At 36.2% G+C, this 21,206-nt stretch overlaps 1 protein-coding gene across 1 annotated transcript; it reads right to left on the minus strand.

Annotated features, from left to right (window-relative positions):
* Nucleotides 1-571: 571 nt before the first annotated feature.
* LOC127446083 (protein Wnt-2b-A-like) lies at nucleotides 572-15,456 on the minus strand. The gene is made up of 5 exons (XM_051706730.1): nucleotides 15,245-15,456; nucleotides 8,114-8,334; nucleotides 4,086-4,363; nucleotides 3,507-3,771; nucleotides 572-2,175 (listed from the first exon to the last, which is right to left on the minus strand). Exons 1-5 carry the CDS (start codon nucleotides 15,433-15,435, stop codon nucleotides 1,946-1,948), a joined length of 1,185 nt encoding a protein of 394 aa, XP_051562690.1. The 5' UTR covers nucleotides 15,436-15,456; the 3' UTR covers nucleotides 572-1,945.
* Between the last annotated feature and the right edge of the window lie 5,750 nt (nucleotides 15,457-21,206).

Below are 21,206 nucleotides of genomic sequence, written 5' to 3' on the forward strand. Positions count from 1 at the left end.
AATAAGCTCCTGACAACGGCTCAGGTTGCTTTAGATTGATGGTGCCATAATTTTGAACATGCATTATCAACCAGCGAGCTCTCCATTTGCTCATTCATCTTAACAGCAAATTTAGAAACAACCATGTTGTCAGACTCAGGTACTTCTTTCAGACCAGCAAAATGAATGGCGAAAAATGCAAGCCATGTTAACCTGACTATTTTTACTGCACAGCCTCTGTGAGATACCTTCCTATTTTAGCAATGATTTGACATTTAGTATGTCTTACATGAGGACATAGATAAGACAACCAATAATATATTTAGAGAGGGCCATTCATCTTTCGAGACATTTTCCTTTAGTAGGTCTTCCTCAATGGCACTCGTTGTAGTAGTCTGGTACCTTGCATACACAAGGTAAATGATAAAAAATTTGTTAACCCTCGACTCCCAGAAATGTTATAAAATCCATCAAATTGTACCTTGCGGTTTTGAAAGGTTCTTGCCATGTTTGTGAATGGTCCATGGGCCATGGACCATGAGTGACTTTAACACTATGAACTTTCTGAAATGGTTTGGACTCTTTATTTTAATAAACATCACATTTCAATAAGAATCCCATCATGAAAAACATTGACTTAATCATAGATGAGTTGTTCGAACCAAACTCTACCAAACCAAACAAAAGTGCTCATATTTGAAGGGTTGTTTAAGTGCTTGGGTATTAAAAAGATAACAAGAGATGAAAGATATATATCTCTAATACAATGACAACAGGATGTAATAATAAGTTGATCTTTGATTTAACTCTTTGTGCACAAATCATGTATCAAAGTTATGGTCCATGAAGTAAATGAAGGGAAACACAGTTATCTGTGTTTAACTATGTTTGTACAACGCCCTTCAAAGTGTAATTTTGGACCATTTAATGGAATTGGTCTTGGCCTTAAATACAATTTATTGCTATGTTCTTTGGGAAGCTAGAACTTTATTGAGGACGAAACCTGCAAAAATAATAAATAAATAAATAAATCTACATATTCATGCATAAATAAATAAATAAATAAATAAATTATAAAATGTACGAGGAGATATAGAAATAATTAAATAAATAAATTCACCGATCTATGCAAAAATAATACAATATAAAACATAAATAAATGATTGGGAAAATGCAAAATTTAAAGTAGATTTTTAATTCTACATTTCTATATTTCTTTATTGTTTCATTTATTTCTGCATGTAGTTAGCAACATGCTAATGAGAGGATGTCAATCAAACATCAGCAGGCAGAATTCATGTTGTTTTTATTGTGTTATTTTTGCATTGATGGGTGCATTTATTTATTTATGTATTTATTTGTTTGTCTCCATGCACATTTAATTATTTATATATTTATTTATGCACAAAAGTGTGTATTTATTTATTTATGTTTTTGCATATTTATTTATTTACTATTTTAGCAGGATTTGTTCTCCATAGAACTGATGGTGTATGACATATTGTTCTTTCTCTAAAGCTGCATCAATGTATTTACCAAAGTTGTCCAAAACATATTTTAATAACTTAATATCTTATGTAATTTTACTTCTCAAGTAAATGTATCTTAAAAATGTGTAGATATTTTTACAGAAAACACAAAAATACTGATTAAGAAAATTACTTGTGTTGCAGTGTAGAGTTTGAAAATAGTGAAAGGATGGTGTCCCAATCACAGTTCATTCTGCAAAAACACCAAACAATGCCCATAGTGTTATTTTCCACCGACTACCAGTGCTCCAGACTGGCCTATGAGAATTGCTTCATTGCTGTGCCTACATCGTTGAAGGCGAATAAAGTTCAAGTTTCTGCAAGTGGAGAGCAGGATGTTATAGTCATAAACTACACATCCCACAATGCAGTGGACCACTTAAATACCTGAGAACAGAAAAGCACCAGTATCTGGTGTTTGATCATGGTCATGGCAGTCAAGTCAAATCAAGCCAGTCGGGTTTCTTATGTGGTTTACAGGTGTGGATGTCCACCATTTCTTCACAGTCTCTGCACTCGACCGCACAGCACCATTTAAACTTGCACTCACATTTGGTCACCTGTTTTTCACGGGTAGTGTCATACCCACGGCCACAGCACATGACCTCACAGCCGTCCATGCCTCTGGATGACCTGTTGCACACCCTTCCTTCTGTACCCAAAGAACCTGAAATAAAGAAAGAGCACAATTATGGTCGTTGAAGGAATTGAGAAATTTGGGCACAAGTTAGTAACAGAATATATGAGGAGGAGAACTTTCTTGTTAGTTAGTAAATAAAAGGGGCAACTGGGTGAATCTCAGTTAAACATGCCAAGGGTCATATTTCATCCACAAAAAAGATTAATTAAAATTAATAAAATTAAAATAAAGAAAGAAGCATAAAGAAAATGCATTATTATTTTTATTTATTTATTTATTTATTTTCATCACAATTTAGCCCATTTGTTCAAAATTAAGCACAATTCTCATTACTGTAATACATACATTTTTTACCTCTGTTTGTTTTTAATTCTCTTTATTCTCAGTGGTGATTCTTATCAGATTCTTACTGTGATACAGTAATGTTTACCTTATTATAGGAAACATATTGTAATATATGTTTTTTAATTAAATATTATATTGTATCATACTGTATATTAAAGGTTTCATTTAATAAAGCTGCATAAATTATACATGTAAATTACTAATATGTGGGATCTCATTCAGGAAATATGTTTCCAGAATTCCTCAGAATATTACAAAATGATTTATTCCATTGTCAGTTTTGTCATGAAACTAATATGTGTATTTTATGATCCCTGAAAGACAAGTCTAATCAGTTTATCATGTTTTAATTTTTAAGTTTTTCTTATTTTTAACTATTAATTCATTTATTTCACTATAGCATTTATTAATCTTGGTTAATGTTAATTTCAACATATAGTGATACATTTTTTAATATTAGTTAATGCACTATGAACTAACATGAACTAACAATGAACAACTGTGTTTTTATTAACTAACATTAACAAGATTTATAAATGCTGTAATAAATATATTGTTCATTGTAAGTTCATGATACCTAATGCATTAACTAATGTTAACGAATGGAACCTTATTCTAAAGTGTTACCAGAATTTCTATCATATTTTCTATTAAAATCAGCATAAAGGCGGTACACCAAACACTACCATGATGTAAAAAAAAAAAAAAGGTAGCATTACAATAATGTGAGGGACATTTTTTTTTATGGTAATGAGAATTGGGGTGGGTGGGTGGGGGTGGGGTATTAGTGCTTAATTGTCAGGAAAATAATGTCACAACGCAAATAATCTTCATTTTCTTTATGCAAAATATAATTTCGGGGATTTTGGGGTGAAATACAGTATGACCCAGACATGTTCTTAAGCTTCAAGTTTCCTGAGATTCCCCCAGCTACTTTCAGTTACACCACCTATAATTTGGAGGCATAGTATAAGGGCAAACACACACACACACACACTTTCCTTCTTGCTTACCTGCTGATCGGTCCATTAGGCAATAGTCTGGAGAGTTCTCAACGTATACTAAATCATTTTTGGCTGTTCTCTTGTAATCCCGGTCAGCAACCATAAAGCCTGTACCATCCTGATTCATTGTGACCTCCACAGCGGTATTGTACTTCTTTCTCAAGTAGTCTCCTGTCTGCCGGAAATCAGACATAGCCATCCAGCATGTTCTGAGAGCACATGACCCACTGACTCCATGACACTTACATTCAGTCTTCATAAAACGCTTCACTGCCTAAGAAAAACAAAAGTCAGTCCATCACTTTACAACCGTGATTGAAAGAAAAGCTTTTGTTTTTATATTTATTTAACTGAAATTTAATTTTATTGTTCATTATGCCTTTCTTTCCTCTGTGGAACACAAAAGCAGATGTTCAGTCACCATTCACGTTCATGTATGTCTTCTCGCATCTCCTTTTGTGTTCCACGGAAGATAGAAAGTCAAACCTGTTTGAAACAACATGATGACAGAATTTTCATTTTTGAGCAAACTATCCCTCTAAGGTTGCATTTTATCTGTCACATGTCAAATTCATGGTCCACACTCACCATTCTGCCACAGCGATTGTTGTGCAGGTTCATCAGTGCTCGGGCATCTTTGACCATTCTCTCTCTGGCATCCACAAAAGCTTTGGCAAACTTGATACCATAGTTAATGTTTTCACTACAGCCACCCCAGTCAAAGTCACCTTCTTCATCACTTGCTCTGCCTCTCCTGTGGGGGTCACAGCTACAGATCTTAAGTTCACCTTGACTGCACGCTCTGGTAATGGCATACACAACACCCGCAGAGGAGATTGCATAAACGAATGCTGCTTCACGGCTACCTGATGGAGTAGAGAAATGTATGTATACTACTGATATTAGCAGGTTAGCAATGCATTGCAAGAAAGAGAAATCAGGTCTATTTTAGTGCTCCAAAAATGATTTTCACATTTTAAAGTCAAAGTGTGTAATTTCTGCAACATGAACGGCACCAAAAGGAATTGCAAACATAATTTACACTGAAACTACTTTTCTTTTCCACTGACATCACCTAGATTATGCAGGCTATTGGATAATGTAAACCAATAGCCATATTTACAAATAATGCTATTTATTCATAGTTTCAGCAAACTCGCATTCAGGTCTGGCTCCATTCTGGTGTAGAAATGCCCACTTTAACGATTCAATCAATTAACGGTTGGGACAATATGGTTATCACATGATCCGTTTCAATGTCAAAAATGAGGTTCAAGATTTGATTCTTGATTATGTAAAAACAATTAAATGATATTGTATGACAGAAAATTGTGATTATTTTTTAGAAAAATGTTTAGTCAAAATGCACATTATAATTTCTCAGAATAAAGTTCTCTAATACACAATATAAATGCTCAAAGTTCAAATAAAAAGAGTTTCTCATAAAACTTTCTCTATAAGAAAAGATCACAAACATAAAAACCTTAAAAAACAAAAATTGTTTTCCCACATTCAGGCAGATCAGGTCCCGGACATATTTGGTACGTGAAAATGTACATTCAATTTTCTTTTTCATTTTAGCTTTTTAAAAATTGAAAAATTCTACATTCTATCAATTAGTATTTTGTAATGAAACTGAATATTTCATTTACTTTTTGATTAACAACTGACTGTATAGAACATAAAGGATATTAAAAGATACATTATTCAGTGAAAGTGGAGTGCGTGGATCTCATTTTGATGGACACACATTACATGGAAGGAATGTTCCATTTTAAATTCAAGCACTTTTAAGCATTTTTTAACAAAACAAGGTGATTTTCCAGGTATTCCAGTACATACATTTCTAAAAGTAAAGTTTAAACACTTTAAGCACTTCAAGGATCTTGTGCGAATCCTGTAAATAGTATTGAAAAAAGCTTAATTTAATTTATGATCACATCAGATAATAGATAAAAATCAAGTCCCGCACTAAATTTTAAAGTTTCACTCTGAAATATGCCAGAATACTGAATTAAAATGGGCTATAAAAGTCATTTCATGTTGACTAAGTGTTTATATTAACAAATGAATGGTTTATGTAGTTATATCTGCACATTAAAGGAATATTCCAATACAAGCTAAGCTCAATCGACAGCATTTGTGGCATAATGTTGATCACCAAAAAATATATTTTTACTTCATTCTCCTTTCCTTGAAAAAAAGCAAAAATCGAAGTTACAGTGAGGCACTTACAATGGAAGTGAATGGTGCCAATTTTTGAATAGTTTAAACAGAAATGTGAAGCTTATAATTTTATAAAAGCACTTTCATTAATTCTTCTATTAAAACTTGTGTGTTATTTGAGCTGTAAAGTTGTTTAAATTGTTGTTTTTAAGGTCGTTTTACGGTTTTAGTGTTTACGGCGTAACGTCGTCATGTCAACGAAGTAGTAAAATTGGATGTAACTTTACACAGTAAGTGATTTTATCACACTAAAATCATGTTAACAGGCATATTGTTTACATTTTTTGGCTTTACTTTTGAAATAGTGAGTATTTTAACATGCCTTAATGTAACCCAGTTTTTTTTTTTTTTAAACGAGGGACTAGTCAAAATTACTTTTTGTGGTAATCAAAATTATGCCACAAATGCTGTCGATTGAGCTTAACTTGTATTGAATCCGGAATATTCCTTTAATATATAGTTATCTTTACACATAAAAATGACACGCTTCAACTTTAAGTACTTTAATAGAGCCAAAACAATCTGATGAGGCACAAAGCTCCTACTACGGTGCTAAATCCACTCTGCTTTTGTTATATCCATTTTCTAACATTATCTCCAGATTTAAGTCCCTTGGCTTGCCTAAGTGCGTGAGGCCACCCTAGTAGCGTTCCAACATTCAGCTGATTCAACCTGACACTACTTCACCTTTAGTTTCTTTGCTCGATTGCACTCATAGCATTGAGGTGTTTTTTTGCCAAAGTAGCGCAAAATGACCCCTATTTCCCTCATTTTCCTCCTCCAGTGAGAGCACTGAGCCAGAACAGAGGGTGATATGTCAAAAAGAGCAGCTTTGTCTGTCGGCCAGAGTCATCTGCACAAATATTTACATCTCCTATTACTGTTTATACATCAGCCTGAAGAGAACCCCCTCCGACTAGCCACTTGTATTTGGAGAATATCCACTCTCTGTCAGACTTTCGCTGAGTCTTGGGAAGTTCAGAACTTTAAAGCTGCTTTTCCCACCACTGACCAACAGACATTTTGGAAATCATGCCTTAACTTTATGCTTTACACAAATTTGGTATTTGTAGCATGTAAAGCTGTTAAGGTTGAAGCATACTCTATGCAAGTACATGAATGCAGACGGTACTTGCTACACAAGCTCGATTTTCTGTGCTGTTACGTTTCAAAATGAGCGCAGTTCATAACACTGTGCAAGTACGCATTCTCAGCATTGCCACAAGGGCCGCTATAGTAGACATTAGTGTGAACTGTCTGCTTCTACAGTTTTCTCTGTCAAGTCAACTACTGTCATGGCAGAGCAACAGTTTAAAAAGAATACTGCTGATCAAGTAAAGCACAGTGTATATATTTTTTAGGGATGTCATAAAATATCGATATATCGATTATTGTCGGCATGTTATTTAAATTAGTAGCCCAATTGGCATGCTTTCCAATTCACTCAGTTGGCCTCTGTTTAACAGTATGGCGTTAAAAAGCCGGTCGCCATGTAGTCCGCCAGACGCGTCCAGTGTGCGAATCCCATTAATTTACCCTGCCGCTCACAGTTTACCAAAGTTCTTTTGAGAAATATGTCTGAAGAGACAAAGACTATTGTGCAATGAGCAGCCCTATTTATATATATGAATATATATATATATATATATATATATATATATATATATATATATATAAATCTTTCGATTATCAATGTGTGAAAAAGGCATCAAACCCAAGCCCAGTATTTATAGCAAATTACCTGAATAATAACATCCAGTTTAATGGCACAGAGTTTTGAAGGTTACTATATTGCCCCCTTGAGTACTGATGTTTGTTACCTCCACTTTAATGCAAGAATGCATGTTATGTATGTTCAAACTGACCAGGCTTTGGCAATGTGTTGGCCAAGCACTCAAATCTGCATATGCATACTTGCGTAAAGTATGTTTCTGGCCTTACTGTATGTAGCACCAACTCTTTGCCAGTACCAAATGTTGACTGAATGGGCTAATGTACAGTATTACCCTATGAGCAAATATTCCCAATGGAATCACACAAAAATATTTGTGCTAGCCACATTTTACCTCAAAATGAACTGTTTTGCCTAAAGAAAATTAAGCATATTTTAGGACCAAATTCTCATTACCATCATGTGTCCAGATATTTTACTTTTGAAATTGACTATTTAATTGACATGTAATGGTGTGTATGATTAATGTATTTTTTAAATTTTTTATTTAAATGAGCTAACAATAAAAATTACCAATATGTAAAAATACTTTACATATTCATAACTAGTTTGGCACATGCTGAATGCTACAGGTTTGCATTGGTACTGTACTTGTAATAATCACGTGTTATTCTGATCCCAGCCACTATTAGGGATAAAATGTAAAGCAAACACTGACTGCGCAGCATGACGCGGCCGAACACAGTGTGGTCTCGCTCCAGTGTGCTGCAGTTCCAACGATGGTGTCGGAACTGGTGCTGGCATTCCCGAATCCATTCCTTGGCTCCCTCTCCGATGGACTGCATGAGGTCTGGGTGTCTTTGGCAGAGCTGCCTCTGCTTGTTTACCAGTCCCGGAATGTTGTCACATATGACCCGTGCACCTAATGCACCAATATACCTGCAGGAAGAAACAGCATTGAACTTGTTGAGCTACCTAACAATCCAGTGTCTCATTAAGATCAGCGGTTCACTACATTGCTATCAAACTAGTATCTTGTGATTATAAATGGCTTGTCTTGTAACTTAATGTCTAAAAATTGAATGCATTATTATTGAAACCATCTAACATTAGGAACCAGCATTATATTTGCAAGCAAATTGATAGCATTTTATAGGAATCTTAACTAAACGTACCATGTTACTAACCTGTTCTTTGGGTCATGCATAGTACCATGGAAATATGATGACTTTTTGGACAAGTACCATGCTAGTACCATTCTAATCATTCTTACCATATCATATTATATATTAAAGTACATTCAATGTATATTCAAGTTAAATGTTTGCTACAGACTTAAAGTGCAACTGCAGAGTCTATGTGCAATTCTAGATTTAATACAAAATTACTTACAGCATACTAATTAGACAGTCCCACCAGAGCAAGCTGTGGTTAAGGTGCTTTGCTCAAGGGTGAAATTGTGATCATTAAGGATTGTGACTCCACTCTCCAGTTTTTAGGTCATTTTTATTTGAGTCTGAACCTGCAAAGTAAATGTTAGCTATATTATATCTACCCGAAACTCACAAATATCTATCTGTTTGTGCCTTAAAGGGATAGTTCACCCAAAAATAAAAATTCTCTCATCATTTACTCACCCTCATGACATCCCAGATGTGTATGACTTTCTTTCCACTGCTGAACACAAATGTAGATTTTTAGAAGAATATCTCAGCTCTGTAGTTCCATACAATGCAAGTGAATTGGTAAAATTTCTTTTTTTTTTTTTTTAAGTAATCCATTAGATTCCTGTGGTTAAATCTATATCTTCAGAAGCGATATGATAAGTGTGGGTGAGAAACAGATCAACATTTATCAATATTTAATTTAATATTTAAGTTTACCATAAATTCTTCTCTCTGCCAAGTAGGTGGCAATATGCACAAAGAATGCAAACACCAAAAACAAAAGAGGAATGTGAAAGTGTAAGTGGAGTTTGATAATGAAAAAGGACTGAAATATTGATCTGTTTCTCATCCACACCTATCATATCACTTCTGAAGATATGGATTAAACCACTAGAGTCTTATGGATTACTTTTATGATGCATTTATGTGCATTTTGGAGCTTCAAAATGTTGGTACACATTTGCTTGTATTGTGAAGATCTACAGAGCTGAGATATCCTTCTAAACATCTTCATTTGTGTTCAGCAGAAGAACGAAAGTCATACACATCTGGGATGGCATGAGGGTGAGTATGAGAGAATTTTCATTTTTGGGTGAACTTTCCCTTTAAGAAGTCTAAAAATGTGGAAAACAGAAATGGCTTATTATTTATTTACTAGACTGCTGGTTACGAGCCCCTTAGAGGACAAGGATGGAATTTATATTGCGTTCTCTCAAAATAAGTTTTGTGTTTCCCTCGCATTTATTTGGGGTATTTTTAGTAACCATAGCTAAACTATGGTATTTGTGGTAAAACCATTGTAACCACAAAATTTACCATGGTTTTACTACAGTAAACTGATTTTAATCATGATATTTATAGTAAGACCATAGTAGTAATAGAGAAAAATCAAAAACATTCTGCCAAATAAAATGGCTACTACAATTTTACTATAATAACAAAATGATTAATTTGTGGTACAAGTACCATGCATAGTTTTTAAAACCATGGTTCCTACCAGAAAACATGCCCTTATGAAAATTGACCAACATAGTAAAACTAACAATTTTATTACAGTAAAACTGCCATAGCCATGACTGTACTAAACATGTTTTTTGGTAGGAACCATGGTTTATAAAAATCCACAAGTTAACCATGGTGTTATTATGTAAAACTGTAGAAACCATAGTTTTATGGCAGAATAATTTGATTTAGATTTTTATTGCCATAGTTATCATGGTTAAAGTAGCTTATGTTACTGTAGTAAAACTGTGGTTAATTTTTCATTAACCTATGAAATGGCATGTCATAAAATATCGCTATATTGATTATTGATCGGCACGTTATGTTATCTATATATTTTTGAGGCATCGATATATTAACATTAGCCGACATTTAAATTAGAATTCTAATTTGCATGCTTTCCAACCCACTCAGTTGGGCTTCTGTGGCGTAATAGCATAGGAAGACCACAAGGATGTGATATAACATTTCCTGAAGCAGGTTGCAAGGTACAGGTATCACAACACCAGATGGGTATTTTAGAGCTCCTTGTACAGGACACATACACAAAAAGGTTACAAAGGTTTTTGTACTTCTTCAAGAATGAACAAAGTAACATTGGTGAGTTTGCAGGTTAGTGCATGAAACTGGTTTAACTGTGCTAACTGAACAATTAGAAATTATCTTGCAACTTCTCGGTGTGTAGCCTTGCTGTCAAACCACAACACTTGTAACTACATACTTGTAACTGAAAACACATTGTGTAGGCTAAATGCATATGCACAATATATCATCCACTGATGGCTAGAGTACATAATCTTTGTCTTTTGATAATGATTTGGGTCGAATTTAATGGACAACTATGCGAGTTACGCTCCGTGCAGATTTTGTTTATGTACCTTCATTGAAAATAATTATTCTGAATTTTAGAAGGCGCCATGTCGTCCGCCAGACACGTCCGGTGTGCAACCCCTTTAATTTACCTTGCTGCTCACACTTTACCAAAGTTATGTTGAGATATATGTTTGAAAAGACAAAGACTATTGTGCAAAGTGTAGCCCTATTTATATCTGAAAAAAATCCCGATATATACCCATAATCATCGGGGAAGTCTTCCGATTATCGATGCGTGAAAAAGGCATCAATCTTAAGCCTAAAGGGAACCCAAAATAATTGCAAGGGAACGCACAACTTTTTGTGAGTGAACGCAAAACTATTGAGAGGAAACGCGAAACTATTTCAGAAATCAAATTCCCCCGTCGGTTATCGCCAATGTGGATATGCGTTTCAAAATGGCCAGATATTTATTCATATTAACTGGCCTGGCCGAAATATCAGTATATCACTAGTCTTAAAGCCTATTTCCTTCTCTGTAATCAGAATATAACCCAGCAAGTCCCATAAATCTTTGTTGATTTAGCAACAAATTTCTCGGAAAGTTATGCACAGTTTTATATTTCTTGTATTGATTTTTCAATTACTAAATGATACGGGTACAGTTAATTGCCTTTTTCTCATTCAACAGTCTAACAAATAACTGGTCTATCCAACCCTTTCTGTTCTAGCCTACCACTTAAAACACACACTCAGCAAGGCTTACGCTGTGCTCACACAGCCTTGTATCCTTCCCGGATCTCATTATCCAGTCAGTCGCGTCCGGGTTTGTGCGACAGCAACAAACCTACTGAACAATTTCCACTCCTCTTATGGATGTCCCTGTCCCTCTCTCTCTCTCTCTCTCTCTCTCTCTCTCTCACACTCACACACAGTCCAACAAAAGACGTATTCCTCTCACTAACATCCAGGAAGGGTCCACTCTGTTGCCAACTTCACACGATTGCCCTTAAAACACTATAGATCCTTGGAACACAAAAGGAGAATTGAACTGGTCGCTCTTTTTCATGCAATTAGTCCCCATGGAGACTGAGGATTTTCAAGCTTCAAAAAGGATGCAAGACCATAAAAGTATCACAAAAGTGGCACATATGACTTGTGCGATACATTTCCAGTCTTCTTGTGATTAACATTTTTATTAATTTTCAAAACAAAGAAAAACAAAACATATATATAGTGATTCAACATTAACACCCACTACTTCCCCTCCCCGATCAAGAACCCCACCCCAAACAAACATCCTAGTGGTCTTTCATAAGTACTCGCATTTACAGAGAATAAAATAATAAATATATATATATATATATATATATATATATATATATATATACACACACACACATACACATACATACATACATACACACACACACACACACACACACACATATATATATATATATATATATATATATATATATATATATATATATATATATATACACACACACATACATACACATACACACCTATAATACACATACAACACTAAACTATACCTCTCTCTCCACAGACCCACTGTGAGAGCCCCCCAAAAACGTCAAATATCTACCCCATTTCCCAATAAAAGAATCCCATATCCCCAGCCTTCTACATGATACCTCTTCGAAGGCTGCCACCCTTCCCATCTCTTCGCACCACTCCCAAATTGAGGGTGCTCCCACCGACTTCCAACCCCTTAAAACAATCTGCCTGCCTATCATCACACTAGTGAGGATCCAATTGTTTATGTATTTATCACCTACGTCGATGATCGCCCCATGACCCAAAACACAGAGTCTGGGGCAAAACGAAATCCGAATGCCCAACACGTCACACAGAACACTCTGTACCTTCAACCAAAATTCCTGAATCTCAGCGCACCACCAAAAAACATGGGCCATGTCTCCTTCCTCTGATTGGCATCGCCAGCAGGTGGGTGTGTCTTTAAGACCAAGCCTATACAATTTAGAAGGGGTCCAATAGAATCGATGTAAAATCTTGAATTGTATAAGGCGCACCCTTGCATCTCTCAATGCAGTTTTTATGTTTTTTAAAATCCTAGCCCATTCTCTCTCCTCCAATTCCAGTTTTAAATCTTTATCCCATAATCTCTTGAGAGTGGTTGAGACTCTGTCCCCCAGACTCTGAATTAATAAGGAGTAATACACTGATGCCTCATGGCCCTTTCCAAAAGCAGAAATCACCACTCCTAGAGTATCTGCTGCTTTAGGGGGGTGTATGCTATTCCCAAAAATAGTACAGAGCAAATGGGGTAACTGAAGATACCTAAAAAACTGAGATCTGGGGATCCCAAAATACTGAACCAGATTTTCAAAGGATCTCATCACACCACTCTCGTAAAGATCACCGAGTGAATTAACCCCCCTCGCAATCCACTCTGACCAACAAAAAGGGGACTTATTAATGCATAGTTTGGGGTTTAGCCATAGGCTCGAGGCAACATTTAGATAAATATCTGAATTAAACACTCTGGACACTTTTGTCCATACTGAGTGTAAATGTGAAATAATGGGGTGTGATTTAACTTCTCTATTTAGTTTGTTGGAAAGGCTGTGCAATGGCAAAATAGGGGCAAGGAGTTCTTGTTCAATGCAGAACCAGGGAGGGGCTCTCTTAGGTGGAAGCGACCAATGAGCCAAATGTCTGAGACCGAATGCATAATAATAAAACAAAATCTTGGGTAGGCCATTTCCAGTCTTCTTAATCTATGCAAAAGCTTTATGTGAGGAACAGACTGAAATTTAAGTTGTTATTCACTGATAATCCTCCCCTCCAGAGAGCTGTAAACCTCAGATCATAAAGTCAGTGAGTTGAATCGAGAATCGAATCAGTCTGATTCAACTGAATGAATCCTTCAGAACTGATTTCTGAGTGAACTATTCCTTTAACACAAAGATTACAAAAGCACACTCTCTCTTGTCCAGAACGCTTATCATTTGCATATGGCTGGGATTGGGAAAGACTGCTGCGTGTGAGCCAGAAAACCGCTATGCGTGAACTGATTGCAACGATGACAACAATTCCTATAACCGTATAAATTACCGTAGGATCTGAGAGATATTTATCACCACTGACTCACACGGTTATGGGCATGACACCACAGCTGACTTACCGGCTAACGCCGCCAAATCTCTGCTCCCATATGGAGGGCAAAGAGGCCATACGTATAGTTATTTCAACAGAGATGATAAAAATGATAACCCTCAATTTCCCATTCATAAAACAACAGTATTATTCTCTTATCGTGTAGATTTGAGAAAGACTGTGCATTCATTTTATTCAAAGAATCGTAGAAAAAATAGTGCAGACTGAGAACATGATGTTTACTCAGCTGTAGGGGCACTAGGCAGTGCACGGCAGTGTGTTGTGAGAAGTATAGACTATGTTGATATTGCTACCTCTGAGACGCGATTGAGAAGTTATGAATGCTGCAATTAGAGACAGTTTTAAAGGAGAAATCTGCCATTGTGTCATCATGTGTGATGTTATAATATGAAGAAATGCAAATGCCATGGAGATGAAAAGCCATGACTTCAGAAACAAGTCACATCTAATCTATAGCACTCATGCAAGTATGTTTAACTGGTGTGTTAACACAGAGACTGTTACAGAACAGTTTAAGAAATCAGGCTCTTCTGACTTAATAACAACTTCCATAATGTATCTGATTGTGTCAAATATGCATTGTTGTCACTCCTCCCCACCTCTTTCTATCTTTCTCTTTCTCACTCTATCACTGTCAATCTTTTTATCTGACTATTAATTTTTTTTAAACTAATGTTAGCCTAGTGAGAATCAATGTGAAAATACTTAGTAATTTGCCTTTTAGCAAGTGCTTTTCATTCATGCCATTCATTCAAACTCAAAAACTCACATCACAACCTTTACATCACTAAACTACACTTACTTTTGTAATCATGCACTTATAAGTGTTATATATGAATACTGTAATTAACAGTGTTGGTTTTGAACGACTCAGTACTTAGCATTAAAAAAGCACTGATCAAATTTACTTCAACCTGAGAATTTAATTTATTTATTTAGAATCATTTTGGAGTTTCCAAAACGCATTTGAAATGATATGATTATACTGATTCCATCATACATGCATTATGCATATTAATATTAAATATGTATATTCACATAATAATAAAAAATGTAATATGGGACCTCACTCAAGTCAATATTGATATGAAACTGATATATAAATGTTTCACTTGATTCCATTCGACCAACAGGTAATTCATTTAAACAAATTGAATGAGTGACCATAAATCGTGCACACTTCAACAAAAAACACTTACCACCAAGAGGATCCCACACTGGGAGTAAACACGAGCAGCAGTAATATAAAAGGAAGGTAAATCCTCTGAGTGGTTGCGCTCGGTTCACGGTGTGACAGAAATCCGTTACGCGCGCGCTGTCTCGAGACGATCCGCGCTGAAGTGTCTCCGCGCGCCGCTGACGCGAATCCAACTCCATCAAAGTCGTGCATGACTTATACTTGTAAGAAAGTTTGTGAAATAGTGGCTTTAATTAAAGATAGTTCAAAAGGCATATATTAAAAAAAAAAAAAAAAAAAAAAAGTCAAAAGTTATCTACAGTTCTTCAGGTAATTTACTCTCCATCATTCTCATTAGGATGTAACTTTCCATATAGCTTTCCACGTCAGGACCAATAAAGTGATTCTGAATGAAAAAAGAAACATCCATCTACAATATTAAATGCTGAATTCCATTAGTATCCAAATCATTTTTAGTCAGGCTGCAAGACAAGTATTATTGTATGTTGAAACAGTTGAAACGGTGGTCACGGTGGTTAATTGCGTCCGGAACGGTCCGGTCAGTCAGAGGTACAGTATCTGTCCGACAGACAGCATCGAATATGTGAATGTGGGATGTGGGATGTGGGACGGTGTGTCTGTGCTCTCATTGGATGGAATGAGCACGAGGAGACGGGATGAATGAGCGCGCGTCAGCACTGATTTCCTGATGCTGTCACAGATAACAGAAGCGCTTTTCACCACACTGTCAGATCCATTAGTCACACTTATCCACAAAGTCTTGAAATGGTACCATGGTAATACCATGTTTTTTAGATCCTGCCACGACGGTAACACTATGGTATTCTTATAAATACCTGTAATCTCTACAGTGGCAAGAAAAAGCATGTGAACCCTTTGGAATTACCTTCATTTATATATAAATGTGTCTTAAAATCTGGTTAGATCTTCATCTAAGTTACAATAATGAACAACCACAATCTGTTTAAACTAATAACACACACATTATTGTATTGCTCTTGTACATATTGAATACATTTATCACAGTGTTGGTTGGAAAAAGTATGTGAACTCTTGGGCTAATGACGTCAACAAAAGCTAGTCTGATTCAGGAGTTGGGAAACCTGGCATCTAATTAATGAAACGAGGTTGGAGGTGTGGCTTAGAGCTCCTTTGATAAAAAAGCACTCAAACATTTTGAGTTTGCTAATAGCAAGAAGCATCTGCTGACATAGACCATGCCTCGCAAAAACAAAAAAAACAAAAAAAGAGATCTCAGAAGACCTACGTTTAAGAAATGTTGCTTTGCTTAAAGCTGGCAAGGGTAACCAAGTTATCTCGAAGAGCTTAGATATTCATCTTTCCATAGTTAGACAAACTGTCTATAAATGGAGACAATTTAGTACTGTGGCTACTCTCCAGCCAAGATGACTCAAAGGGCACACCACAGAATGCTCAATGAGAAAAAAAAAAAAAAAAAAAGAACCGTAGAGTGACAGCTAAAGACTTGAAGGAATCATTGGAACCGGTTAACATCTCTATTCATGAGTCTACTATACGGAAAACATTAAACAGGCATAGTGTCCATGGCAGGACACCACGAAGGAAGCCGCTGCTTTCCAACAAAAACAATGAAGTTTGCCAAAAACCACCTTGACACTTCACAATGCTACTGGGAAAATGTTTTGTGGACTGATGAGTGAATTGAGCAAATTCAACTAAGGATGAATTGTTTGGGAAGAACACTTTAAACTATTTATGTCGTAAAAAGGGCACCATATACCAACATGAAAATATCATCCCAATGGTGAAGTATGGTGGAGGGAGCATCATGATTTGTGGATGCTTTGTTGCTTTGGGTCTGGACCATTTGCCATCATCGTAGGAAAATATAATTCCCAAGTTTATCAAGATATCCTACAGGATAATGCCAGGGTGGCTGTGTGCCAGCTGAAGCTCAGTAGAAGTTGGGTGATGCAGAGGGACAATGACCCTAACATCAAAATAAATCCACAACAGAATGGCTTCAAAAAAAAGAAAATCCCCCTTTTGGAGTGGCCCAGTCAAGGCCCAGACCTTAACCCAATAGAGATGCTGTGGAATGACCTCAAGAGAGCCGTTCACACCAGACATCCTAAGAATGTGGCTGAGCTGAAGCAGTTCTGTGAGGAGGAATGGTCTAAAATTCCTTCAGCAATGTTTTGCAGGTCTAATACGCATTTACCGTAAACGCTTGGTTGAGGTTATTGCTGCCAAAAAAGGATCAACCAGTTATTAAATCCAAGGGTTCACTTACCTTTTCCACAGCATGTGAATGCTTAATAGGATGTGTTCAGTGAAGACATATAATTATAATTGTTGGTGTGTTGTTAGCTTAAGCACATTGTTTTTGTCTTTACTTGTGACTTTGATGAAGACAAGATCACATTTTATGACCAATTAATGCAGAAAACCAGCTAACTCCAAAGAGTTCAGAAACTTTTTCTTGTGACTCTATCTATCTATCCATCCATCCATCCATCCATCCATGTCAGGTAAGATAAGGTAAAGGGACAGGGATCTGTCCAGGTGTCCAGTTTTTGTCTAGGTATCAAGTCTAGGCAAGTCTATATACTGTATACTGTAAGAATGAATAATTAATAATTTCTTAGCAATGATAATTGCTATTGCTCATATAATTCAGGATCTGGCACTGTCTGTGTAGGCCTGTATAACCACCGCAGTTTATTCATTAAATATGCCATTGGTATTAGTTGGAGGGTGCACTGATTTTCAGAGTGTAGTAAAGTAAACCACAAACAAAGAGCTTGAGAAAGAATGCTTTGGTCAGTTTAACTCAGCCTCACCTTAAGCTTACTGCCAAAATCACTGAAGGAGAAATTGCGCAAATTAAGTGTTTATTGCATCCTTTTTGTTTGGATGCCATTTGTTTACTCAAATTAAACAAATATAAATATGTACTCTTTATATTAGATTTTGACATTTGAATAATAGTTAACCAAATGTTGACACAAAACAAGTCTATATGTAGCAGGCACAAAAATATACAGGCATACTATAGCACACAAGACATACTGTGTAGGCCTCTGATTACATGTTGTCTATAGATCGGATCAATTTTAAAATGTGACCACGTTATGTAGTAAAGCTAAAGGTTAGGTCGCAGACCTTTGATGAATAACATCTCTATGACAAAGGGTTTCATTCAGATGACAAGATATGGTCATCTATTGACTACATGGTAGAGACAATGATGATTTTTGACCAGTTCCAGTAATTTTAAATGCCTTTTAAATGGCAGTACACATTGATTCAATTTTGGAAAGATGTCAAAGTGTCAAAAATGCATAGTTTAACTGGCTGCTTTATGGCTCTCAATTAATGTAAAGTCCAATAGTCAGCACTGATTGTATGTATTTTAAGTGTGAATAACATTTTGTTAGTTCTTTTGAACACAGGCCTAGGCCTAGAATTGTAAAATTCCTGTATTGCCATGAAAAAAACAAAACAAAATCACACTGTTTTAAACTTACACAGTGAATACAGTGGAGATTATCACCAGAAGCAAGACTCTCAGATTGTACAGCTAGTATCCAAATACTGAACACAACTAATTGATTTCAACTACAGTTCTTCTCCTCTGACATGATGATAATGTCTCAAAACAGTGTACATGACAAGAATGCTTAACCTTTGAGACCCAGAGTCAGGACCCAGGATGTCCACCAATAATTAGTGGCATGCCCTTTCTGTACTGAGAGGTCAGTGGCCTCCCATCGATTGAGAGGAGCTGGTGATTATAGCAGTGTGTGGGAGAGAGATTTCACCAGGCCAGGCATGCGTCTCTGTTGGCCTCGCAACCTCGACCTACTGTCCCAAACAGGAATGTTAATTAGCAGTGTCCACCAGAGGGGGTGACCATGTTCTGACACAGAGGACGTCTACAGAGGGTCCAGTGTAGTCAGCAGAAATAGAACCATTGAGACTTTACAGGACTTTTACAGCCAACTATTAGATATGTCAGAATCCATGATAACTGGGAGATGATTGCATTGGGAGTTCAAATAGTTCACCAAAAAAATAAAATGTCTTTATTTATTCACTTGTATTGTGAATTTATTCATTCATTTATTTATTCACTATGATTTTTAGTGTAACACAAAAAGTAGAATTCATAAATAATCTTCTCACACCCTTTTTTCTGTACAATGTCAGTTTATAGTGACCATGGCTGTCAAGCTCTAAAAAAAAAAAAAAAAAACAGAAATGGAGTACATATCGGGATTATTATAGTTTATATTTTTTAATTAGTTTTTATTTTCAAGTAGTCATTCCAATTTAGTTTAGTTTTTGTTAGTTTGCACTCTTTAACTGTTAGTTTTAGCTACAGCATTTACTATCACTTAAGTATGCTTAATGTCATTACATTTCTTAGTCTTGTGTTAACACTATCTAGTAGCATTTTCATGTCTACTGAAGGCGGATTGTAAATGTTTAAAATTGTATAATAATCTGTGTATCAAAAAATGAAAATTAATTTGAGGTCATTTTTAATTTTATTTTAGACTGTTTTGGAGTTATGAAAAAGTTTTTTTCCAGCCATGTTTGTTCCTATTTTTATTTCAGTTAACAAATTCAGTTTTCATTTTGTTTAAATAACACTGGTACATATGACTCATGCACTATATTCCAAGTGTTCTGAAGCTTTGTGTTGGGAACAGACTGATATTTAAGTTGTCCTTCACTGATAATCTTCCCCTCTGCCAAAGCTCTGAACTCATATTTGCATCAGTGTCAGATTCAAAAATAGCTTTTAAACTCAACACTCCATGTTTAATGTCACTGCTGCTAAATGTCATTGTTTCTCACATGTCATAACCAAATGAATATATAAAATGAAGAATTACATTAGAGAGCTGCAATGGAGGGGAAGATTTTCAGCCAATAACGACTTAAATTTCAGTCTGTTCCTCAAATATAGCTATTGTATGGCTTTAGAAGACTTGGAATATAGCTCATAAGTTGTATGGACTAGTTTTATTGTGTGGTCACTATGAACTTGCGTTAAATGGAAAAGAACTGTGAGAAGATTCTTCAAAAATTCTCCTTTTGGGGGCCTGGGTAGCTCAGCGAGTATTGACGCTGACTACCACCCCTGGAGTCACGAGTTCGAATCCAGGGCATGCTGAGTGACTCCAGCCATGTCTCCTAAGCAACCAAATTGGCTAGGGAGAGTAGAGTCACATGGGGTAACCTCCTCGTGGTCGCCATAATGTGTGGTTCTCGCTCTCGGTGGGGTGCGTGGCAAGTTGTGCGTGGATGTCGCGGAGAATAGCATGGGCCTTCACACGCGCTACGTCTCTGCAGTAACGTGCTCAACGAGCCACTTGATAAGATGCACGGATTCACGGTCTCAGACGCAGAGGCAACTGAGATTTGTCCTCCGCCACCTGGATTGAGGCGAGTCAGTACGCCACCACAAGGACTTAAGAGTGCATTGGGAATTGGGCATTCCAAATTGGAAAAAAAAAGAAAAAAGAAATTATTTTTGTATTTCATGGAGAATATCACAGCATGGGTTTGAAATTACATAAAGTTGAGTTAATAATGTGGGGTGAACTATTTCTTTAACTGTAAATGTTGTTCAGTCCAGCTCCAGACTGAATAAGCTGTGAGTTTGTGCTTGATTTGCACCTGATAAGACCATTGTGACCGGGGGCAGAGTGGCACATACTTCATGCATGTTTGCCTCTCTGTTTCCCGGGCCACACACACTCTTGGTTCTTGAGAGGTTCTTGGCTGGTTAAACTGTGATCCCCGCTCCTGTTAGTCTCACGTGGTTGCCTGTGATGCACACACATTTTTCACACGCTTTGCTCGGAGCTGGACACAGCAGATGCTGTAGTGAGTGGAACAGATAGAGAAAAATATAGTCAATTTAATGCTGTTTAGTGCCCTCTAAAAAACATTATGCTAAATTTGAT

The sequence above is a fragment of the Myxocyprinus asiaticus genome, chromosome 9, assembly GCF_019703515.2.
Source record: "Myxocyprinus asiaticus isolate MX2 ecotype Aquarium Trade chromosome 9, UBuf_Myxa_2, whole genome shotgun sequence".
Lineage (NCBI taxonomy): Eukaryota > Metazoa > Chordata > Actinopteri > Cypriniformes > Catostomidae > Myxocyprinus > Myxocyprinus asiaticus.